We start from the raw sequence: 24,069 nt of genomic DNA on the forward strand, positions 1-24,069 counted from the left end.
TCTACTGTACAGGGAGCGTAACTGACCACGCCCCCAGTATGAAGCCACGCCCCTATTTCCCGCCTGGGGCGCAAAAAGGGCTAGAACCGGCCCTGTGTCAGTCGTAGACATGTCTGAGTCTGTTGCCGCTACAAGCCCTTCCCTGGTGTACAGCCATGTGCAGGGCTGCCGTCAGAAATTGCGGGGCCTGGGACTGACAAAAGAGACAGGGCCCCCTGCAAATAAAAAAATATTCTGCCGCACCACTCCACCCCTCTGTGATGTCATGCATTGTGATATTACATATAGATGGAGTGTTGCGGACCTACAGGAACAGTTCACAAAGAGCTGATGCGCAGTTGAAAGTTTGTTTTAAGGAATCCTCCCTATGCATCAGCCCGCTGTTTCACAGCTTGGTGTAGCTCTCCAGGTATTGGTGGTAGGAGCTAGGAGCTGTATGGGCCCGGGACACCAGTCCCCACAGTCCCCCCCTGATGGCTGCCCTGGCCATGTGTATTACCGTGCAAGAACTCCTCGCCCCCATTCAGAGTCTTTAGACACCACCATTGGTTGCACCATGAAGCTTGCACCAAGATGCAGAGGCTCCATCTGAGTGTGGCCTCCTATGAGAGCATTAAGCGTTTGTGTACCTAACCTCTTGAGCGACACTCCCACAACACACCCAGAAGATGGACCATCTCCCAGCGTCTTTATAACCACAGCCCAGGAACACACAATACACACTTCTCAGTGCATCTGAAATCACAACTGTGACTTTGCATGAACATGTGCTGTGCAAATTCATGCATACAACAGCGCCCAACACCAACATAGCATTCAACGCAGAATCAGGCCCTCTCTATTTCTCTGGACTACCTACCTATACTTAGCTTTCCACAAAACTGAAAAGGGTTGCTGCAGAAAATGCAAAGGAGATTTCTAACCGGCTGCGTGTAATCTGGGCGCACCCATGGGCGCACATCCATCCTGGTGGGACAGGCTAAAGTCTGCAGGAGATGGAAATGCACAAGGTTAGATATCACTATTACCTGCTGCTACCTTATCGCTCCCTTACTCATTATAACTTTTGTTTTCCTCCCTTGGAACACTGCTCGCTTTATGCCTTGTACTAATTATAAGAGTGAGGGGAACCTGGAGCGGTGTGACCTCTCACTTTTCTTTCTGTTACTTTTGGAGTAGTACCTGGAACATGGAAGATATAAAAGAAAGTCCATTCCACTGAAAGTGTAAATGCATACACAATGTAGATACACACATTAACTATACACACATGCATACACATTATGCACACATATACCAAGCACACACATTTAACTGACATACATGATGCGCACATCCACAACATAAACAAACATATACTAAAGAGTAGACACATGCATACACAATGGGGGTAATTCCAAGGTGATCGCAGCGGGATTTTTGTTAGCAATTGGGCAAAACCATGTGCACTGCAGGGGAGGCAGATGTAACATGTGCAGAGAGAGTTAGATTTGGGTGTGATGTGTTCAATCTGCAATCTAATTTGAAGTGTAAAAATAAAGCAGCCAGTAGTTACCCTGCACAGAAATAAAATAACCCACCCAAATCTAACTCTCTCTGTACATGTTATACCTGCCTCCCCTGCAGTGCACATGGTTTTGCCCAACTGCTAAAAAATTTCCTGCTGCGATCAACTTGGAATTCCCCCAATGTGCACACATATGCTGATCACACACATAATAGACATGCATGCATACACAATGCTCACACACACATACATAATGGCCCTCATTCCGAGTTGTTCGCTCGCTAGCTGCTTTTAGCAGCATTGCACACGCTAGGCCGCCACCCTCTGGGAGTGAATCTTAGCTTAGCAGCATTGCACACGCTAAGCCGCCGCCCTCTGGGAGTGTATTTTAGCATAGCAGAATAGCAAACGAAAGATTAGCAGAATTGCGAATTGAAATTTCTTAGCAGTTTCTGAGTAGCTCGAGACCTACTCCTACATTGCGATCAGCTCAGCCCGTTTCGTTCCTGGTTTGACGTCACAAACACGCCCTGCGTTCGGCCAGCCACTCCCCCGTTTCTCCAGACACTCCCGCGTTTTATTCTGGCACGCCTGCGTTTTTCCGCACACTCCCAGAAAACGGTCAGTTTCCGCCCAGAAACACCCACTTCCTGTCAATCACACTCCGATCACTTCAACGATGAAAATTCTTAGTTCGGACGTGAGTAAATCTACTAAGTTTTGTGCTAAAATACTTAGCGCATGCGCACTGCGTACCATGCGCATGTGCATTTTTGCCTTAATCGCTACATTACGAAAATCAGCAACGAGCTAACAACTCGGAATGTCCCCCAATGTGTACACATACTGTACATATTACAAACGTATACTAAACCAGGGCCACAACTAGGGCACCAGATTTGTAAGGGCAACGAGACGGTCGGAGGAAACCTGAGTTGAGGCTTCAGAGGGTAGGCCAGGGCTGGATTAAAGGGGGGCACAGTGGCCGTGTAGCTCCCGCCCCCTCTCTCTCAGGGGGCCTCCTGGCTGCAGCTCCCATGACCTCTTTAGTTGATGTCCGGTCTGGTGATTGTGACCAGGCTCTGTGCCTGAGCTGCTGGACTACTCAGCAGGGTGCAGGCAGAGAGGGACCAGGATCTCCCGTCACAATAAAGTTTCCCCCCCCCTATTATAATGTCACGTGCGCTGAAGAGCAGTGTGTGAGTGGCCTGCCGCCGGGATTCCCATACTACGCACACGCAAAAGTGTCCAATGTATTCGCTATTGTGTATGGGACTGCTAACACTTGTGAAGCAGTTTGTGATCTCTGGGTGTCTCAGGGAGGAGACTGGAAGGTGACCTAAAGCGACCTAAAAAATGGGCGTGTTATGGGTGCGTCGTGGGCGTATCTGGGAACGGTGCTGTGTTCCCAATTGCAGATCCATAGCTCTGGGGCCTTGATTAGTTGGCTCTGAGAAGAATAGCTAGAGTAGACCTTAGGCTACCGCAAATGCCGATGGTGTGACGGATGTTGTAGTGATTACAATCTTCATCGCTTTGCACAGACAAGGAAGCCTGAAAGTGGGTGTCTCAGCGCTTGTACACTCCATCGCAGGTTGGAGCAGAAAGGGAACAATAGCAATAGTATATTATATAAGATTATCTCCTATATAATAGCCCAGATCTGTGACTTTGTGCTTCATTTGCTAACGCTGGGCGGAGTCAAAACACTGGGCGGAGTTAGTCAAATGAGTCACAGATCTGGGCAAATCTATAGGAGACTTGGAGCAGGAGCAGATGGTATGGCCATGGCACAAGCAGGAGTGCATACCTCCCAGCTTTCTTCAGGCAGGAGGGACACATGCACAGTAAAAAGGGGGCATGGCCAACGGGAAAGGGGGCGTGGCTTCACGGGTGGACCCGCGATCGCGAGCCACGCCCCTGTTTTCGTCAGTGAGGGGGCATGCCCAGCACTCTGTGAGCTGCTGGCATGCCCCCAGTGGCGGATTATGAGTCCAGGGGGCCCAGGGCACTTGAGATAGGAACCCTATCTCATTGCTGTGCCTGCTGTGGGTTTGGGGGGGTGGCCTAATTGCGGTCCTCGTGGCCACGCCCCCTTTAAGCAAATTCTGGGATTTTTTTTTTTTAATGGGATTTTGGCCCCTCAGCTAGGGGTAAATCCAGAGGGGGTGGTCTCTCCCCCCTACACACCCGCACAGGCAGAAGAAAGCAGGGAGGCAGCACCACAGACCTGCCAACACGCAGCAGCGTGTGCTGACTGTAGGACAATGCTGCTGCTGTTACTGGCAGGACGGGGGAGCTTCAGAGCTGGGACAGAGCAACTCCAGCTGGGGGCCCCCCTAAAATTGTGAGGCCCGGGGTACGTACCCCATGGGCCTCCCTTAATCCGTACCCCCTGATGCCCCCTCTCCCTCTGTCTCCACTAAATAGACGCTGTGTGCATGCTAAGCAGAACAGCGAGTACAGGAGCTTCCCAACTGCCCCCCACCGCGGGACACTGCGGCCCGCGGGTGGGACAGACCCCAAAAAATGGGACTGTCCTGCGAAAATCGGGACAGTTGGGAGGTATGGGTGTGTGTGAGGGGTATGCCATACAGACAGACGGGTACCGGCTCACTGTGTACTTGACCCCCCACATCAGCATACTCAGCAGGGTCTCTCTGACGCGGAGGAGCGTCACTTTCTGGCACACTCCACGCTTCTTAGCTGCAGTTTTGTGGGGCACCTGCCGCTGTGCAGGTTCCGTACTGCCTCTGTTATCTCCAGCCCCGGCAACCCCACCGCTAGCTGCAGCGCTGCCACCTGCAGTGAAGTGCGCCCAGCTCCTTCACACACTTTAGCCGGCGGGCAGCGCTGCAGAAGTCCGCGCTGCTTGCAGGCTCCGACCCCCTCCATCCAGCCGCAGCGTCTCCTGGGGGCTAACCAGTCACTCCCAGTCTCCCCTTACCACAGTGCCCGGCAGCCGCGAGGTCCGCGCCGCGTGCATGCTATGATCCCCTCCTCCCTCCAGCCGCAGCGTCTCCTGGGGGCTAACCAGTCACTCCCAGTCTCCCCTTACCACAGTGCCCGGCAGCCGCGAGGTCCGCGCCGCGTGCATGCTATGATCCCCTCCTCCCTCCAGCCGCAGCGTCTCCTGGGGGCTAACCAGTCACTCCCAGTCTCCCCTTAGCACAGTGCCCAGCAGCCGAGCGAGGTCCGTGGTGTGTGACTGAGGAGTGGGGGGGGGGGGAGGCGGACGGGCAGAGGAAGCTAAGTCTCCACCAGCAGCAGATCCAAACAGGTTGGAGTGGAACAGCAGCAGCCAGCAGCAGTGACTCCGGTAAGACATCTGTCTGTCACCACTGTTTTGTCCCTAATACCAATCTCTCCCGTGCCCTGTGTTCTGTCATGTCCCTGTCACCCCTGGCCTTGCCCTGTCACCCCTGGCCTTGCCCTGTCACCCTTATCCTGGCCCTTTCACCCTTATCCTGGCCCTGTCACCCCTATCCTGGCCCTGTCACCCCTATCCTGGCCCTGTCAACCAAATCCTGGTCCTGCCGCCCCTACCCTGGCCCTGTCATCCCTATCCTGTCCCTGTCATTTTTGTCCTGGCCCCGTCACCCCTGTCCTTGCCATGTCACCCCTGTCCTGGCCCTGTCACCCCTGTCCTGGCCCCATCACCCCTGTTCTGACCCTGTCACCCCTGTCCTGGCTCTGTTACTGCATACCCTCCAACTACCTTTTTGGCAGGTACAGTACCCGCAGCGCCTCCAGACCCCTCCCCAATGCACCACACCTCCGCACCTTCCCCTCCACCACATGCGACACTCCACCCCTCCCCCACACGCTGTGCCTCCAGACCCCCTACACCACCAGCGGCTCCCACTCCCCCACCCCTCCACCACCCACAGCACCTCCAGACCCCCTCCACCATCCACCCCCATATATGTCTCCCCCCACACCTGCCCCCCTCCACCCACAGCATCTGCAGACACCCTCCTCCATTCGCGGTCCCCCCCTCACCCACCCACGGCACCTCCGCACCTGCCCCTCCACCACCTGCAGCGCCTCCGGACCCCCTTCCCCATTCGCCGCACCACCCGCACCTGCCTCTCCCCCACCGCGGTGCCTCCGGACCCCCTACCCCACCCCTGGCACCCCCGCCCCTTCTCATCCCACAGCACCTCCGGAACCCTTCACCCATCCGCAACATCCCTGCACCTGCACCTCCCCCGTGGCACCCCTGCCCCTCCCCCACCTGCAGTGCCTCCGGACCCCTCCCCCATCTACAGGCCCACTCTTCTGTCTCTCCCCCACCCGCAGCACCTCCCAACCCTTCCCCATCCGGGCCCCCCCGCATCTGCCCCCCCTCCACCTGCAGCATCTACAGACACCCTCCCCCATCCGCAGTCCCCCCCCGCACCCGCTCATTCTGTACATCGTGCCCTGCAGGTGCTGTTCACGCCGTCGCAAGGGGCTGCGCCTCCTTCACCATCGCACGCCCTTTCATTGTGCAATATTTAACCACTAACAAAGGAATGCAGGTAATACTCCATATAATACAAATATTGAACCCCATATAGGCATGCAAGGGTTAAAGGGGCGTAGCCCCTTGCGACGGTGTGAAGAGCGCCCGTAGGGCGCAATGAAGCACCTAGTTATATATATATATATATAAGATTAGCAATAGTATATTTCCGCAGCCGCTACTGAGAGAGTGGCTATAAGTGCGACTGCATTACCATCCACTTGTGAATAAGCCCCACTGTACAGTCTGATGCTTAACTTAGGAGCAGTAGAGTCTTACATATACTGGGTGCCCTAAGCTATAGACTGACCTCCCTCCCCCTTCACCGGGCCCGGAAGAATGGGAAGGCGGGGCAGTGGGAACCGATCTTCATTATATTCCTGGATTAAGGTGGTCATTCCGAGTTGTTCGCTCGTTGCCGATTTTCGCTATGCTGCGATTTGTTGCTAAATGCGCATGCGCATGGTACGCAGCGCGCATGTGCTTAGTTATTTAACTAAAAACTTAGCAGTTTTGCTGTTGTTCGTGCAGCGCTTTTCAGTCGCACTGCTGATCGGTGAGTGATTGACAGGAAAGGGGCGTTTCTGGGTGGTAACTGAGCGTTTTCCGGGAGTGTGCTAAAAAACGCAGGTGTGCCAGGTAAAAACGCGGGAGTGGCTGGCCGAACGCAGGGCGTGTTTGTGACGTCAAACCAGGAACTAAACAGACTGAGGTGATCGCAATCTAGGAGTAGGTCTGGAGCTACTCGGAAACTGCAAGTAATTATTTATTAGCAGTTCTGCTAATCTTTCGTTCGCTATTCTGCTAAACTAAGATACACTCCCAGAGGGCGGCGGCCTAGCGTTTGCAATGCTGCTAAAAGCAGCTAGCGAGCGATCAACTCGGAATGACCACCTAAATTCCAACATCCAATACCATTCATCCTCCCCTGCCCTGCCCCCGCCTCACCTCTAGATACAGTCTCTTTGAGCATTCATTAAGAAGGCAGCGTTAGCTTTCTTGAAGTGCAATACGTGCAGGCAGTGCCGGGCTGCGGACTTTAGCACACGATACAGACATAGATAATGGATATGTATGCCATAAGCAAAGCGTACAAGCACCGGGGCTCATAGCTTTGTCTAAAGACAAAAGGCAGGAAAATCATGTATTGTCATTTTCTGTATGAACCGCGTCCCTTATGCTGCAAGTCACAAACCGTTATAAAAATGTCTTCATTACGCCGAGTGCTAGGACGGGAAGACATTTCATTCATGCTGGCGGACAGAGTCGCATTAATACATATTTACCTGTGGTTATTATTTATGGATAAGCACGTGCATCCCTGTATCAGTCATAGATCAGAGAATCGTACATTGTGTTATGCTGCATAAACAGAAGCCGCCAGGGGAGATCTATTTACTTATTATCTGTTCCGCTATATGCATTAAGCCAAAGTTCTTGGCAGACACAATTTCCCCCAGGTAATCTATACAAAACGGATGACAGGAAAGAATGATACGTTGGATTTACTGGTCATCCATTCTGCTTCCTTACGCTGAGTCCCACTCCAGGAAATTTCCACACTCACTGATTTACAATAGCAGAAGTTTTCATAAATAAACCTCAAAGCTGCATTTTTATATTAAAGCTGAAGTTTTATTAAACTTCAAGTCTCAAGCTGCTGAGGGCTGGACAGAAGACCTCATTCGGACTTGGACGCTGCTAAAGCTCTGTGAAGTGTGGGCACGCGCAGCAGCCACACTGCATGTGCGCAAACAGTGGGATGCAAAGGCGTCTCACTTGTGTGATCGCCTCTGCCTGATTGACCGGCAGAGGCGTTAGCTGGACGGGAGGGGGCGTTTAAGGAGCGTTGAGGGTGCACTCCGGACAATGCAGGCATGTCCAGACTTTGTGGGGCGGGCTGCAGCGGCTGCGTTACGTCACACAAAGCCGCTGTGACCCAAAACATGGCGGGTAGCTGCCTGCCTTCGCAGAGGGCTACCCTAATCATAGGAAAGCATCGCCATTGTGCGATGCTTTCGCATGTTTGCGAAGGGGCAGGGCCCGTCTTGTGGGGCGGACTCGCCCTCTGCTGGGCGTCCCCCTGCATGTTGGTGTAGTGGATCGTAGATGTGCAATTTTTCGCACATCTTAGATCCATGCTGAATTAGTCCGGAGTCTGATTGAATGACAATATGAAATCTACTCTAATACCAGATAAATATAAAATAAACAATATTTTTAGCATTTTTATGTAAGTTCCAAAACTGAGCCGGGAGTAGTCGGTCTCCTTCCTTCGATGATCTCCTAGTCAGCTGATGGACAAAATGCTCATGGGGCTTGGTGCCCCTATAGTGTATCATATAGGATATTTTTTTTGCTGTATATAAACCAGAAGAACAAAGCCTACGCAGCATAGGTAATTGGCTGCAAGTTCTGTGAAGCAGCAGGATTACTGCGATCTCGGCTGTATATTTAAGGCTGCAATAATTTAAATGGAAAAACGGAGAGATTGACAAAATTATTTGCTTCACGGAACTCACAACCTATTACATTTACCTCTATATAGTATAGAATCTCCTCCCATTATATGCAGCTCACCCCCAGTGGCGCACGCAGGGAGGGTTTCCGCGTACCTGGGACCCCCCCTGATGACCACAAAAAATGTTTTGAGACGGAGACACAGCTGTCTCCGTCTCAGCAAAAGCAACGATGGGAGCAGTAGCAACAGCAGAGAGCTATGCAGCTCTCTGCTTAGAGAATGCCCTGGCTGCCGGGGGAGCTGCCGGCTGCGCAAGCTCAGCCACGGCAGCTCCCTCCGTCCTCACTTTGCCTCACACTGCAGCTGCCGCCCCTCTGCTCCCAGCCTTGTATACTGTATGTAAGTTTTTTTTATGTGTGCTTTTGTATGATATGTATGTATGCATGTATGTATGTATGTATGTGGGTTTGTGTGTGTGCTTGTGTATGTACAGCATGTATGTATGTATGTATGTATGTGTGCACTGTTTACATGTGTGAGTATGTGTATGTATATATAATTGTGTGTTTTTATATATATATATATATATATATATATATATATCAATACAAAATGTCAAAAGGGAGCTAGAAATGTTGTGTACATACAATATCCTTCCAGATTATGACCGCAAAGTGATAAAAACAATAGATTTTATTCACATATTCACCAAGTACATCATACTTTTAGTGAACGGAGATTATTACATGAAAATCCAATGGTAAATATAATAAAAATACAGTTTACAATGTTATTGCAGACATGATAACAGAGGTAGTGTTTCTTGTGAAAACATCAGACATCCTGTATAATACACCATTTGATGGGATACATTGTCTGTTATCATGTCTGCAATAACATTGTAAACTGTATTTTTATTATATTTACCATTGGATTTTCATGTAATAATCTCCGTTCACTAAAAGTATGATGTACTTGGTGAATATGTGAATAAAATCTATTGTTTTTATCACTTTGCGGTCATAATCTGGAAGGATATTGTATGTACACAACATTTCTAGCTCCCTTTTGACATTTTGTATTGGTATCCTCTTTATGTACTCTATCTAACAGGGAGTACGTCATTTAGGTTTGGAGCTTTCACAAAGCGCATTATTAGGTCTACACCCTTTTCCATATATATATATATATATATATACAATTTGGTAATCCTCCTTGGGTCCTGTGATAGGACCTCTATTGAAGAAAAATAGGCGGCACTCCAAGGACTTAAATAAAGTCAAACTGTATTCAAATTTTTTTTTCCATGGTGCAAAAAACAACGTTTCAAGGCTCTACGGCCTTTTCATCTGGTTATGCATCATAGATGAGGTGAAAAAGAAACAAAATACTTTTTTTTAACCTCACCTATGATGCATAACCTGATGAAAAGGCCGTAGAGCCTTGAAACGTTGTTTTTTGCACCATGAAATTTTTTTTTTAAATACAGCTTGACTTTATTTAAGTCCGTGGAGTGCCGCCTATTTTCCTTCAATACAGGTCCTATCACAGGACCCAAGGAGGATTACCGGTTATATATATTAATTTCAGGAGAGCACCCCGGCATCTATGCTTTTTATCATCCAGAGTGCCAGACGACCACACAAATCTCTCTCTCTCTCTCTCTATCTATATATATCTGCAAATGATGAATGGCACTCCTTACTAGTACCGCACAACATGCTTCGGTGCCCGTCAGATTCAGATAATATATATGGAAGCAGGACGGCACTCATAGAGACTGGTAAACCATAGAAAATCAGCACAGAAAACTGTATCTGTATGTCAATGTTTCAGAGTTAGACTATTTTAAAAGAGTCTAACTCTGAAACATTGACAAACAGCTTCAGCGTCCTGTGCTGATTTTCTATGGTTTACCAGCCTCTATGAGTGCCGTCCTGCTTATATATATATATATATATACATACATATATATAATATTATATATATTTATTACACATACCTGTGCATATACATACACACCCACCCACCCACGCACGGAAACCCCTCTTGCTAAATCCTGCGTTTGCCCCTGACCCCTGCATTGTTTAATGGTTCCTGACTGTATTTTATGCAAATCTCTGCATTATATTGCTATAATGCACCTATTGGAGAAAAGCAATACTGTATATAAATACAATTATTATTAGTTAGATTGTTTTTTATCCTGTAAAGTTGAGAAGAGAGGGTCCTTGGAAATATACAACTACGTAAGTAAGGGAACTGTAAGACTGGAACACCTGTTGGAACCCTAGTGATGTCAGGTTCCTATCACACAACCAACATCAAACATGAAACCAACATCCAACATTGTAGGGGTCTATTTACTAAACCTTGGACAGAGATAAAGTGGATGGAGATAAAGTACCAGCCAATCAGCTCCTAACTGTCATTTTTCAAACTCGTGGCATAGCAGTTAGGAGCCGATTGGCTGGGACTTTGGGGGGTGATTCAGACCTGATTGCAGGCAGGCATTTTTTTTTACAGTGCTGCGATCAGGTAGTTGCCGCCTACAGGGGGAGGGGGTAAACGCTGTGCAGGGGTGCAAACGCTTGTGCAGAGAGCTACACAAACAAAAGTGTGTGCAGTCTCTGCACAGCTCAAGACTTACTCAGACGCTGCGATGATTCGGCCAGGAGCTGACGTCAGGAATCCTCCCTCCAAATGGCTGGGCACGCCTGCGTTTTTCCAGACACTCCCAAGAAACGGTCAGTTGACACCCACAAACGGCCTCTTCCTGTCAACCTTCTTGCGATCGCCGGTGCAATCACTTTCATTGTAGAATCCATCGCTGTCCGGTGATCCCGTCGCCTGCGGCCGACGCTCCTGCGCATTGCGGTGCATGCGCCGTTCAGACCCGATCACACCACTGCAAAAAAAGCTAGCCTGCGATCGGGTCTGAATGACCCCCTTTATCTCCGTCAACTTTATCTCGATCCAAGGCTTAGTAAATAGGGCCCTACGTTCACGTTACTGCCCACCTGGAGAAATTTAATCCATGACCGGTATCAGCAGCAACATTAGGTAATGATAGGGGATATGCTGAGTACAACTTCCTGAGCATAAATCTAGAATATGACTAATTATTACTGATGTACAGTATGATAAATCTGAGTGATAAAACAACCAGGAGAAAGATGACACAGGTACTGTACTCACCCCATCCAACGCACAGATAGAAGCGGAAGAGCCTTTGCTCTGAGAACACTGACAGCACCAGCAGCGTGTGCAGGTAAATTCCCTCCACCAATAGCCAGTAGTAATTTGCTGCCACGCAGTACTGCATCATCACAAAGACCAGCCGGCAGCTTAACGACTCCTACAAGAGACAAGAACACAAAAATGGCAGAGCCTTCCTGGCCACTGTTCTAGATAATAGGAATGGACGGGGACTGACTTACTGCAAAAGATGATTTGCTCGAAAAGACAAAGCCTAAGGAAGTAGGGGGTGAAATTCTTTTCAGCATTGGGGCCATGTCTGGAACTGAGGGACCATTAAAAATAAAATCGAAATAGGTTTCTATAGTGTAAACTACATGTTTATTTATCAAAGCCGTTCTACTCCTACACAAAATGTCAGGTCTTACTGGTTTTCTAGAAGATGTATTAGATAATTATTTTCATTCACACATTTCCTTCGTTCCTGTCAACATAATACAATATAAAAGGAAACTAGTAGGTTCTGTCTCCATCACACATCGTGGTCCTATGGGAAGGTGCTGAGCGGCGATGATACCTGATAGGAGATGAGCCCTTCCCATTGGTTGTCGTATATGGCGATGTTATACATCCACTTCAGCACAGAGTCCTTAATGAAGACGGAGATGGCCCTCAGAATGAAGGAGGTGAAGAGGTTCAGGTGGATATAATTCCTCGTACAATGTAGGTGTCTGGGAAATGAAACCCAAGCAATCCATTAGAATGTGGAACTGAAAACTCAGATTATTAATTCTCTGTGCAATGCCTCTTGGTATCTCCTACGCATGGTGGAGGATGATCCCCCTGTTACTCTGTGATCCTCAGGAGCGAGCATGTATACTGCGCGCTTACTGCTTAGTAATATTTGTGTATACGGGTCTGCAGTTGTCAGTTTCCTGAAACATTTATTGATACGTGGGAGCATCACATTTTCTTTCTTGTGTATGGTTCCCCATGGTCTTTGGATAACATTGCGATCTGTCGTGAGGTAGGCAATTGTATACTAAACTTGAACATAATGGACCCTAATGGAGATGTTTGTATTATGTACTGTACGCTACCTTATTGCATTTCTACTATTGTCATTTATCATACAATTGGGTTCATTTACTAAGATGGGAGTGCTATTTAAGATGGGATGTTGCCCATAGCAACCAATCAGACTCTACTTCTCATTTATCTAGCACCTTCTAGAAGATAATACCTGGAATCTGATTGGTTGCTATGGCCATCTTAAATAGAACTCCTATCTTGGTAAATTTACCCCATTGTTTCAATAAAAATATGAAAAAAATTAAAATAAAAAAAATGTTGAACTGATTTCATCCACAAGATGCTCTCGGTATCCGCACAAACAGACTTGCTTCTTAAAAAAAGATTTATTGAGTTTGAAGTTGTAACTAATACTGTAGTTTCTATAAAAGACAGTTCCTGAGTATGTCTTTGGGGCAGATTTACTAAGAATTGTATTTGACTTCTAAACCAAATCACTGGACATTGGGAGCGCCATCCGATTTTTGGGAGCCCCCACGGCCAATCCGTGAGGATAAGCAAGTATGCATGATGTGTGTCTCACGGCTATGGTGTAATGTCAGTTGCAGGGACAATGCTGGCTGTTGGAAAAATGGGAACCCACACCGGTTTTCTCCCCGATTTTCCAGCACCAGACTATGCTCAGAGGCTTGGGGCTGGTTTTGCTTTTGGGGTGATTTTTATAGTTTTTTAGTTTTATAGTTTTTTTTAACAACACAATACCTACACACCAAATCATCCAAAATCATACTCATATATATTTACCCTTTTGCCCCCATAAATGAACACTGGCATATTTTATGGTGCATTATAAAAGACTTATAGGTGACCCTTATGAATACTTGTAGAAATATATTCCCAAAATGCAACAACCCTGTTATCTGCCTTTTCCTGATTTCAGCATGTGAAGCACGAATAGGACATTTAAAACTCTCAGTTGGCTCTCGTCCTCAGGATATAGCCCGTGTGTGATGATGTTACGGGTATTTTGAAGGGATGTGTTTAATTTACCAACTGTCAGGATCCCCCTAGTCAGGGCACCGATGCCGGAATCCCGCCAGCCGGCAATGCTGCCAGCCGGAATCACGGTGCAACAGTATTATGACATGACACCCATACAGTGGGAATAGATCCTGTGGCAAGCGCAGCGGGGTGTACTATGACTGGCAGGCAGTGGGGCAAGCGCAAAAGAGCCCCTTGCATGCTCGCTGCGCTCTCCATGCGCGCCACACTATTTATTCTCCCTCCACGGGTGTCGTGGAAACCCCAAGAGGGAGAATAGTTGTCGGCATGCTGAGCACCGGGATCCCGACAGCCGGTATATCAATTGCCACCCAGCGCAGCAAGCCACTGAGCCCACAAGGGGACTCTCTGCACTCGCCCCGCAGCTGGCATTCTGGCGGTTTTTCGCGGGACAGCCCTATTTTTTTGGGACTGTCCCGCTGTCCCAGCCGCGGGTCACAGTGTCCCACGGTGGGGAAGGGGGGGCATTTGGGAGGCTCCTGCACTAGCTGCTCATACACACAGCTTCTATTCAGTGGAGACAGGAGGAGAGGGGGCATGCCAGCTGCTGGCATGCCCCCTCAGTGATAAAAACGGGGGTGTGGCGCGCGATCGTGGGCCATCCTGCAAAGCCACACCCCTTTTCCACAGGTCACGCCCCCTTTTGGGTGGGCGCACACTTCACGCGCGCAGATGTCCCTTCTTACAGCACTCAGAAGTTTGGAGGTATGCGGGCGGGATGCCGCTGTCGGGATATTGACAGCCGACATCCCCAGTCCGCTGGTAAATCATACTGAACCCATTTTGAAGAAATCTAGAGAATATATGGGATTGCAAACCTGAATACCGGAACGCTGAGTCATTGTAGGTGATGTTTTGTTTATTGTCTGCGTATAGCTTGCATCAAGTGAAGGTCATGACTGATATTCCTTCCATGTGTTTGAGTTTTGTGGTTTTAATTTACATTAAAAGCCAGGGTACCACGGAAATGTGTTACCAATGCTGACAGTTTTTGTTGTGTGTGTGGTGATGTGACATCACATTTTCCACCCAGAAACTCCAAATGACTCCACTCTTTATGTCTGCAAATTCATCAACTTCTTAAGAATGAAAACTTTGACAAGTACAGTACCCCAGGTTAATGAGAAAGTGTACGGATAAGGGAAAATGAGGGAAAGAGGAAAATGGGATAAATGCAGGGGATTTACAGTGAAAGCAGCAATTGGTGTTTTTTGTGATACAGGTTGAGTATCCCATATCCAAATATTCCGAAATACGGAATTTTCTAAGTGAGAGTAAGATAGTGACACCTATGTTTTCTGATGGCTCAATGTACACAAACTTTGTTTAATACACAAAGTTATTAAAAATATTGTATTAAATTACCTTCAGGCTGTGTGTATAAGGTGTATATGAAACATAAATGAATTGTGTGTTTTTACACAAACTTTGTTTAATACACAAAGTTACTATAAATATTGGCTAAAATTATCTTCAGGCTGTGTGTATAAGGTGTATATGTAACATAAATGCATTCTGTGCTTAGATTTAGGTCCCATCAGCATGATATCTCATTATGGTATGCAATTATTCCAAAATACGGAAAAATCCCATATCCAAAATACCTCTGGTCCCAAGCATTTTGGATATGGGACACTCAACCTACATTAGTATAATCCAGCTGAATTAAATTAAATCGTTAATATAGCTGTTTTGGTTTTGGATTGGTTTTGCCAAAACCACCCTTTCGTGTTTTGGTTTTGGATCTGGATGATTTTTAAAAAAACCGTAAAAACAGCTAAAATCACAGAATTTGGGGGTAATTTTGATCCTACTGTATTATTACCCTCAATAACATTCATTTCCACTAATTTCCAGTCTGTTCTGAACACCTCACACCTCACAATATTGTTTTTATGCCAAAAGGTTGCACCGAGGTGGCTGTCTGACTAAGCTAAGCAACACAAGTGTGCGGCACAAACACCTGGCCCATCTAGGAGTGGCACTGCAGTTGCAGACAGGATGGCACTTAAAAAAACCAGGCCCCAAACAGCACATCATGCAAAGAAGTAAAAGAGGTGCAATGAGGTAGCTGTATGACTAAGCTAAGCAACACAAGTGTGCCGCACAAACACCTGGCCCATCTAGGAGTGGCACTGCAGTGGCAGACAGGTTGGCACTTAAAAAAACTAGGCCCCAAACAGCACATGATGCAAAGAAGAAAAAGAGGTGCAAGATGGAATTGTCCTTGTGCCCTCCCACCCACCCTTATGTTGTATAAACAGGACATGCACACTTTAACAAACCAATAATTTCAGCGACAGGGTCTGCCACATGACTGTGGCTGAAATGACTGGTTTGTTTGGGCCCCCACCAAAAAAGAAGCAATCAATCTCTCCTTGCACAAACTGGCTCTATACTGGCAAGATGTCGACCTCATCCTCTGTTTGCTCACCCCTTTTACTGTGTACATCCTCCTCCTCAGAGAGTATTAATTCGTCCCCACTGGAATCTCCCATCACAGGTCCCTGTGTACTTTCTGGAGGCAATTGCTGGTCAAGGTCTTCCCGAAAGAATTTATAATTAATTTTGATGAACATCTTCTCCACATTTTGTGGAAGTAACCTCCTACGCTGATCGCTGACAAGGTTACGGGCTGCACTAAACACTCTTTCAGCACACTGGAGGGGGGGGGGGCAACTTAGGTAAAATAAAGCCAGTTTGTGTAAGGACATCCAAATTGCCTCTTTTTTTCCTGTCAGTATACAGTACATACGGACTGTCTGGCATGCCTACTTGGATGCTGTCACTCATATAATCCTCCACCATTCTTTCAATGGTGAAAGAATTGTATGCAGTGACAGTAGACATGTCAGTAATCGTTGGCAGGTCCTTCACTCTGGACCAGATGTCAGCACTCGCTCCTGACTGCCCTGCATCACCGCCAGCGGTTGGGCTAGGAAATCTTATCCATTTCCTCGCAGCCCTAGTTGCGGGAGAAAGTGAAGGAGGAGCTGTTGATGGGTCACGTTCCGCTTGAGTTTACAATTTTCTCACCAGCAGGTCTTTGACCCTCTGCACACTTGTGTCTGCCGGAAATAGAGATACAACATAGGCTTTAAACCTAGGATCGAGCACTGTGGCCAAAATGTAGTGCTCTGATTTCAACAGATTGACCACCCTTGAATCCTGGCAAAGATAATGAAGAGCTCCATCCACAAGTCCCACATACTTTGCGGAATCGCTCCATCTTAGCTCCTCCTTCAATTTCTCCAGCCTGATGAGTGGAATGACCTGACTCAAGCTGGCAGTATCTGAACTGATTTCACGTGTGGCAAGTTCGAAGGGTTGGAGAATCTTGCATAAGACGGAAATCATTCTCCACTGCGCTTGAGTCAGGTGCATTCCCCCTCCTTTGCCTATATCACGGCCGTAACTAGGGGGGGGGGGGGGGGGGCTAAGGGGTCACGTGCCCCGGGCGCAGGAGTTCAGGGGGCGCGGCAAACGCTGCCTGGCTCTTACGGCCGCTGCTCCTTCACTCCCACCCCCTGCGATTGCGCGCAGAGAACTCTCCAGCTCTCTCACCCAGTTGCTCCTCCCCACCTCCCCGCCACGATCACCTCCTGCAGCTGCAGCCGCGTATGACACCGTTCCCGCCGCTGTTGCTCTATCTCACTCTGCATGTGTGGCTGCCGGACTCCGGAGCCTCCCTCTGCCCTCCCGCTCGTCAGCACCTCCGCACACTCTCCTGCCCCACTGCCTGACTCCTCCGGAGGGAAGCTGGAGAGGAAAGAGCCGGGAACAAGTGAATCGCTTCCCCCACTTTGTGCTGAGGCAAGTGGGCATTGTGAGGGAGGGTGGGCAGGATGGGCAGTAGGCTTTACAATATATGTATATATAGTGTGTGTGTGTGTGTGTGTGTGTGTGTGTGTGTGTGTGTGTATATATATATATATATATATATATCGTCCTCCAACAAGCAGCAGCACTCTGAGACTTGATTTGTCATACTATGAATCACAATAAAGTTCATTTAATAAATCATCCTGTGAGCCAACGTTTCAGGGCCAATAATGCCCCTTTGTCAAGGTGTCATCACCTTGACAAAGGGGCGTTATTGGCCCCGAAACGTTGGCTCACAGGATGATTTATTAAATGCACTTTATTGTGATTCATTGACAAATCAAGTCTCAGAGTGCCGCTGCTTGTTGGAGGACTTTTGTTTATAACTACATTTTCCAGATGACACCTGAGCATTGCTGACTGATATAGGAGGAGTGCCGATCCTTCCACATCGTGTGTATATATCTATATATAATAATTTTTTATGTTTTATATATATTTACTTCAATTTTATGTTAATTTTTTTATGTAATTTCTTTTTTTATTTCTTTATTATAATTATGTATTTTATGTAATTATGTATTTATATATATATATATATATTATTTTTTTTGAGGGGGGGGCGCTACATTACCGCCTTGCCCCGGGTGCCGAAAATCCTAGTTTCGGCCCTGCCTATATCGTAGGTGGAAGTATAGGCTTGAATGGCCTTTTGCTGCTCCTCCATCCTCTGAAGCATATAGAGTGTTGAATTCCACCTCTTTACCACCTCTTGCTTCAGGTGATGGCAGGGCATGTTCAGGAGTGTTTGATGGCGCTCCAGTCTTCGGCACGCGGTGGCTGAATGCCGAAAGTGGCCCACAATTTTTTGGCCCACCGACAGCATCTCCTGCACGCCCCTGTCATTTTTCAAGAAATTCTGCACCAACAAATTAATTGTATGTGCAAAACATGGGAAATGCTGGAATTTGCCCAGATGTAATGCACGCACAATATTGGTGGCGTTGTCCGATATCACAAATCCCCAGGAAAGTCTAATTGGGGTAAGCCATTGTGCAATGATGTCCCTCAGTTTCCGTAAGAGGTTGTCAGCAGTGTGCCTCTTATGGAAAGCGGTGATAGTGTAGCCTGCCTAGGAACGAGTTGGCGTTTGCAAGATGCTGCCACTGGTGCCGCTGCTGTTGTTGCTGCGGGAGGCCATACATCTACCCAGTGGGCTGTCACAGTCATATAGTCCTTAGTCTGCCCTGTTCCACTTGTCCACATGTCCGTGGTTAAGTGGACAGTGCGTACGACTGCATTTTTTAGGACACTGTGGACACTTTTTCTGAGGTCTGTGTACATTCTCAGTATCGCCTGCCTAGTGAAGTGGAACCTAGATGGGATTTGATACCGGGGACACAGTACCTCAAACAATTCTATAAGTCTCACTAAACTAATGGCGGATACCGGACGCACGTCTAACACCAACATAGCTGTCAAGGCCTCAGTTATTCGCTTTCCAAAAGGATGACTGCTGTCATATTTCATCTTCCTCACAAAGGACTGTTGGACAGTCAATTGCTTAGTTGAAGTAGTACAAGTGGTCTTCCGACTTCCCCTCTGGGATGACGATCGACTCCCAGCAGCAACTACAGCAGCGGCAGCAACAGCAGGATCCTCTGGAGGAATCCCGGTTAGAAGAGGACTCCTCAGTCTTGCCAGTGAGATGGCCTGCAAGACTACTGATCTTCCTGACTGAGGAGGAAGTTGACAATGAGGGAGTTGGTGGTGTGGCTTGCAGGAGCTTGGGTACAAGAGGAAGAAGGGATTTAGGTGTCAGTGGACTGCTTACACTCTTACTCAAAGTTTCACAACTTGACACTTCTGATGAATGCGCAGCAGGTGACGTATAAGGGAGGATGTTCCTAGGTGGTTAACATCCTTAACCCTACTTATTACAGATTGACAGAGGCAACACACGGCTTGACACCTGTTGACCAGATTTGTGGAGAAATAATTCCACACCGAAGAGGTGGCTTTTTTGGTATTTTGCCCAGGCATCAGAGTGGGCTTATTCATCCCACGGACAACAAGTGTCTCCCACGGTGCCTGATTTAAACAAACTACATCACCATCAGAATCCTCATCGTCATCTTCCTCCTTAGCGCCAGCAACACCCATATCCTCATCCTGCTGTACTTCAACAGTGACATCTTCAATTTGAATATCAGAAACTGGACTGTGGTTGCTCCTTCCAGCACTTGCAGGGGCGTGCAAATGGTGGAAGGAGTCACCTCTTCCCGTCCAGTGTTGGGAAGGTCAGGCATCGCAACCGCTTACACACTTGGACTCTCCTTGGGGATTTGTGATACCATATTAGAACGCAAAGTTCTTTCCTGTGCTTTTTCCAGCTTAACTCTTATCATTTTTCTAGCGGGAGGATGAGCACTTCCATCGTCATGTGAAGCTGAACCATAAGTTATGAACATAGGCCAGGGCCTTAGACTATCCTTGCCACTCCGTGTCGTAAATGGCATATTGGCAAGTTTATGTTTCTCCTCAGACCATTTAAATTTATTTTTTTGGCTCTTTTTACTGAACTTTGGCTTTTTTTGGATTTTACATGCCCTCTACTTTCACATTGGGCATCGGCCTTGGCAGACGACGTTGATGGGATTTCATTGTCTATGTCATGATTAGTGACAGCAGCTTCAGCACTAGGAGGAAGTGGTTCTTGATCTTTCCCTATTTTATCCTTCAAATTTTTGTTCTTCATTATTTTTCTGGAGTTATATAACAATATGCGGTACAGGAGAGCGTACCTCTACACCACACAGGGCAAATCCTGTGAAAATTATTTGGATTAAATATTAATAACCCCTTTATTTGGAGTAAATAATATACAGCCCAGGACAGCACCACTGAACTTATATGGCAGTACCACTGGACTGGAATTCTATGGAATTCTATGGATTTATATGGAATTATATGTCAGGATTACTGGAATTATACGGCATGATCACTGGATTTACATGGCAGGATCACTGGACTTATACAGCAGAATCACTGCAATTATACGGCAGGATCACTGGAATTATACAACAGGATCACTGGATTTATACGCCAGTACCACTGGAATTTTACGGCAGGATCACTTGATTTATACGGCAGTATCAATGGACATATACGGCAGGATCACTGCAATTATTCGGCAGGATCACTGGAATTATACAGCAGGATCACTGGAATTATACAACAGGATCAATGGATTTATACGGCAGGATCACTGGACTTATACGGCAGGATCACTGCAATTATACGACAGGATCACTGCAATTATAAGACAGGATTACTGGATTTACACAGCAGAATCACTGGATTTATACGGCCTTACCGCTGGACATATACGGCAGTATCAATGGACATATATGGCAGGATCACTGGACTTATACGGCAGGATCACTGGATTTATACGGCAGGATCACTAGATTTATATGGCAGTATGAATGGACATATACAGCAGGATCACTGGAATTATACGACAGGATCACTGGAATCATACGCCAGTACCACTGGAATTATACGGCAGGATCATTGGATTTATACGCCAGTACCACTGGAATTATACGGCAGAATCACTGGAATTATATGGCAGGATCACTGGATGTATATGGCAGTACCGCTGGACATATACGGCAGGATCACTGGAATTATACGTCAGTACCGCTGGACATATACGGCAGTATCAATGGACATATACGACAGGATCACTGGACATATACGGCAGTACCACTGGACATATACGTCAGCACAGGGACACCACCACTGGACTGATGCAGGACAACACAGCACCACTGCAATGGACTGGACTTATACAGCAGCACTGGACATATGGCAGCAGAGAACACAACCACTGTGACTGGACTGATGCAGCACAACACACCAGCACTGGACTGATGCAGCACAACACACCACCACTGGACTGGACTTATACAGCAGCACTGAACATATGGCAGCAGAGGACACCACCACCACTGTGACTGGACTGATGCAGCACAAGACACGGAGACTGAGGACAGAGACATGTCCTCTCTCTACACTCTCCAATGCCGGAGTGAAAATGGCGGGGACGCACGGCTCCTTATATGGAATCCAAACCCCGCGAGAATCCGACAGCGGGATGATGACATTTTGCCTCGTTCTGTTTTCCGAGTCAGGCAGGAAATCCCAAGCCTGACTCGGATCCGGGCTCGGGTGGTGATGTTTGGGGGGGTTCGGTTCTCTGAGAACCGTACCCGCTCATCTCTAATATTTACAGGGCACACTGTTAGTGGTAATAATGATACAGTTAAAAAATAACTTTTATTAGATCTATGTTAAGATGGGTACAAGCACTCTAGAAAAATACAGAAGTTAAAAGAAGTGTAGGTAGACAGCTGATCATTCTAGGTATGAGAAGTCCTATAATATTGTATAATGATGATATATTATCCTAGAGCAAAATCTCACTATAAATAACAGATTAAAATGACATAGATGAGAGAAAGTTTAAAATGTGAAAGAAAATGGGAGTGAAAGAGTGTTATTCTCCCTGATGTGTAATAAGTGAGGGTGTGTCGTGACTGTTTGTTTTGTGAACCCGGAGTCTATGTGAAGTCTGTGCGGGTAACTGGAGGACTATGAGGGTAATTCAGACCTGATCACTAGGCTGTGTTTTCGTACAGCGAGCGATCAGGTCTAAACTGCACATGCGTATACACCGCAATGCACAGGCGCGTCGCACGGGTACAAAGCGGATTGCCGCTCAGCGATGGGTTTGTGCGAAGGATCCATTCGCACAGACGTTCGCAAGGAGATTGACAGGAAGAAGGCGTTTGTGGGTGGCAACTGACCGTTTTCTGGGAGTGGTTGGAAAAACACAGGTGTGTTCAAGCGTTTGCAGGGAGAATTCCTGACATCAATTCCGGTCCCGGACAGGCTGAGGTGATCGCAGCGGCTGAGTAAGTCCTGGGCTGCACAGAGACTGCACAAGATCTGTTTGTACAGCTCTGCTACACATGCGTTCACACACTTGCACAGCAAAAACACAATCCCCTTGTAGGCGGCGACTATCTGATCACAGCAGTGCAAAAATTGCCTAATAGCGATCAGTTCTGAATTAGTCCCTCTGTGCAGAGTTGGCTGGTCTGAAAGGAACAGTGTGATGAAGAGGTAAAGACCACTCCCTGATCGGGAGTCAAACCCGGGTCTTGGCAGAGAGAGCCGTATCCTGAACACTGGAACACCAGGGACTTTGTTGTGTTGATGACAGGATGGTGAATGTAGTAGGGAGGAGTGTAGTAGTGGTGGATTAAAAGGCTGAGTACTGGATGGATACTGGGGGTAATAATATAACACTCTCCTTACTTGGTAAGAAACATAGCAGGGTGATGAGCGAGGGTTAACAGGACCAATGCTGAGCAAGGTTAGGCTGGAACCGATGATGACACTTCTGGATAAGAACCAAACTGGAGGGCTGACCATGCTGGAACTGGGAGAACTGGACTGGAACCAGATTGTAATGAAACGGACCGGAACAGGACAAACCGGATTGTAATGCAACTGGACTGGAACATGACAAACCAAATTGGAATGCAACTGTACTCGAACCGGAGTTGAGTGCAACCGGACTGGAGTGCAACTGGACTGGAACAGTACAAACTGTATTGGAATGCAACTGTACAAAGGATTGCAGGTGTTAAGGTAATATCTGTAACTCTGGGGAGCTCAGTTACTAGGCTCACACACTGAGCTGTGTGACTCATGGAACTGGCAGGTTCTGAAACTCAGGTCTCCTTACTTATACCCCTTGGTGCTTGATGATTGGTGGATAGAGTCAGGTGAGTCAAGGGAGTCTCTGTCTGGCTCAGGAGTAGATGAATCATGGTCAGGTGATCGGAACCTGTCACAGCAGTAATCCAGGTTAGGCTCTGATGTGGATTGAGGCCCAGCAGGCTAGGAAAAACTGAAGCCTAAACACCAGCAAGCAGAGAACTATGGAGAATAAGACGTTGAACAGAGTATTGCTCACACAGGTGACTTGGGGGGTAATTCTGAGTTGATCACAGCAGCAAGTTTGTTAGCAATTGGGCAAAACCATGTGCACTGCAGGGGGGCTAGATATAACATTTTGCAGCGAGAGTTGGATTTGGGAGGGTTATTTTGTTTCTGTGCAGGGTAAATACTGGCTGCTTTATTTTTACACTGCAATTTAGATTTCAGTTTGAACACACCCCACCCAAATCTAACTCTCTCTGCACATGTTATATCTGAGAACAACCTTCTACAAAAGTATCATCAATTATGTCACTCAAAATCCACTTTCTCCACTCGCATTTGGACCTCTACCCTGACAGCTGCAGTGCAGTGAGGGACGAGCACAGTGAGTGTTTCCACCGAGACATTTTAGCAATGGAAGGGAGATATCAGGGTAGGTGGAACACTCCTTTGCTTGCTGAA

At 47.4% G+C, this 24,069-nt stretch overlaps 1 protein-coding gene across 2 annotated transcripts in view; it reads right to left on the reverse strand.

Annotated features, from left to right (window-relative positions):
• Positions 1-24,069, reverse strand: part of GLP1R (glucagon like peptide 1 receptor) — a 615,585-nt gene that overhangs the window by 229,479 nt on the left and 362,037 nt on the right. For both annotated transcript variants that reach the window (XM_063918850.1, XM_063918851.1), the window contains 2 exons: positions 12,251-12,404; positions 11,674-11,833 (listed from right to left, as the gene is read on the reverse strand). In XM_063918850.1, coding sequence (XP_063774920.1) covers positions 11,674-11,833; positions 12,251-12,404 — 314 coding nt within the window. The remainder of the gene's footprint in view (positions 1-11,673; positions 11,834-12,250; positions 12,405-24,069) is intronic.

This window comes from Pseudophryne corroboree, chromosome 4 (genome assembly GCF_028390025.1).
Source record: "Pseudophryne corroboree isolate aPseCor3 chromosome 4, aPseCor3.hap2, whole genome shotgun sequence".
NCBI classification, from domain to species: Eukaryota; Metazoa; Chordata; class Amphibia; order Anura; family Myobatrachidae; genus Pseudophryne; species Pseudophryne corroboree.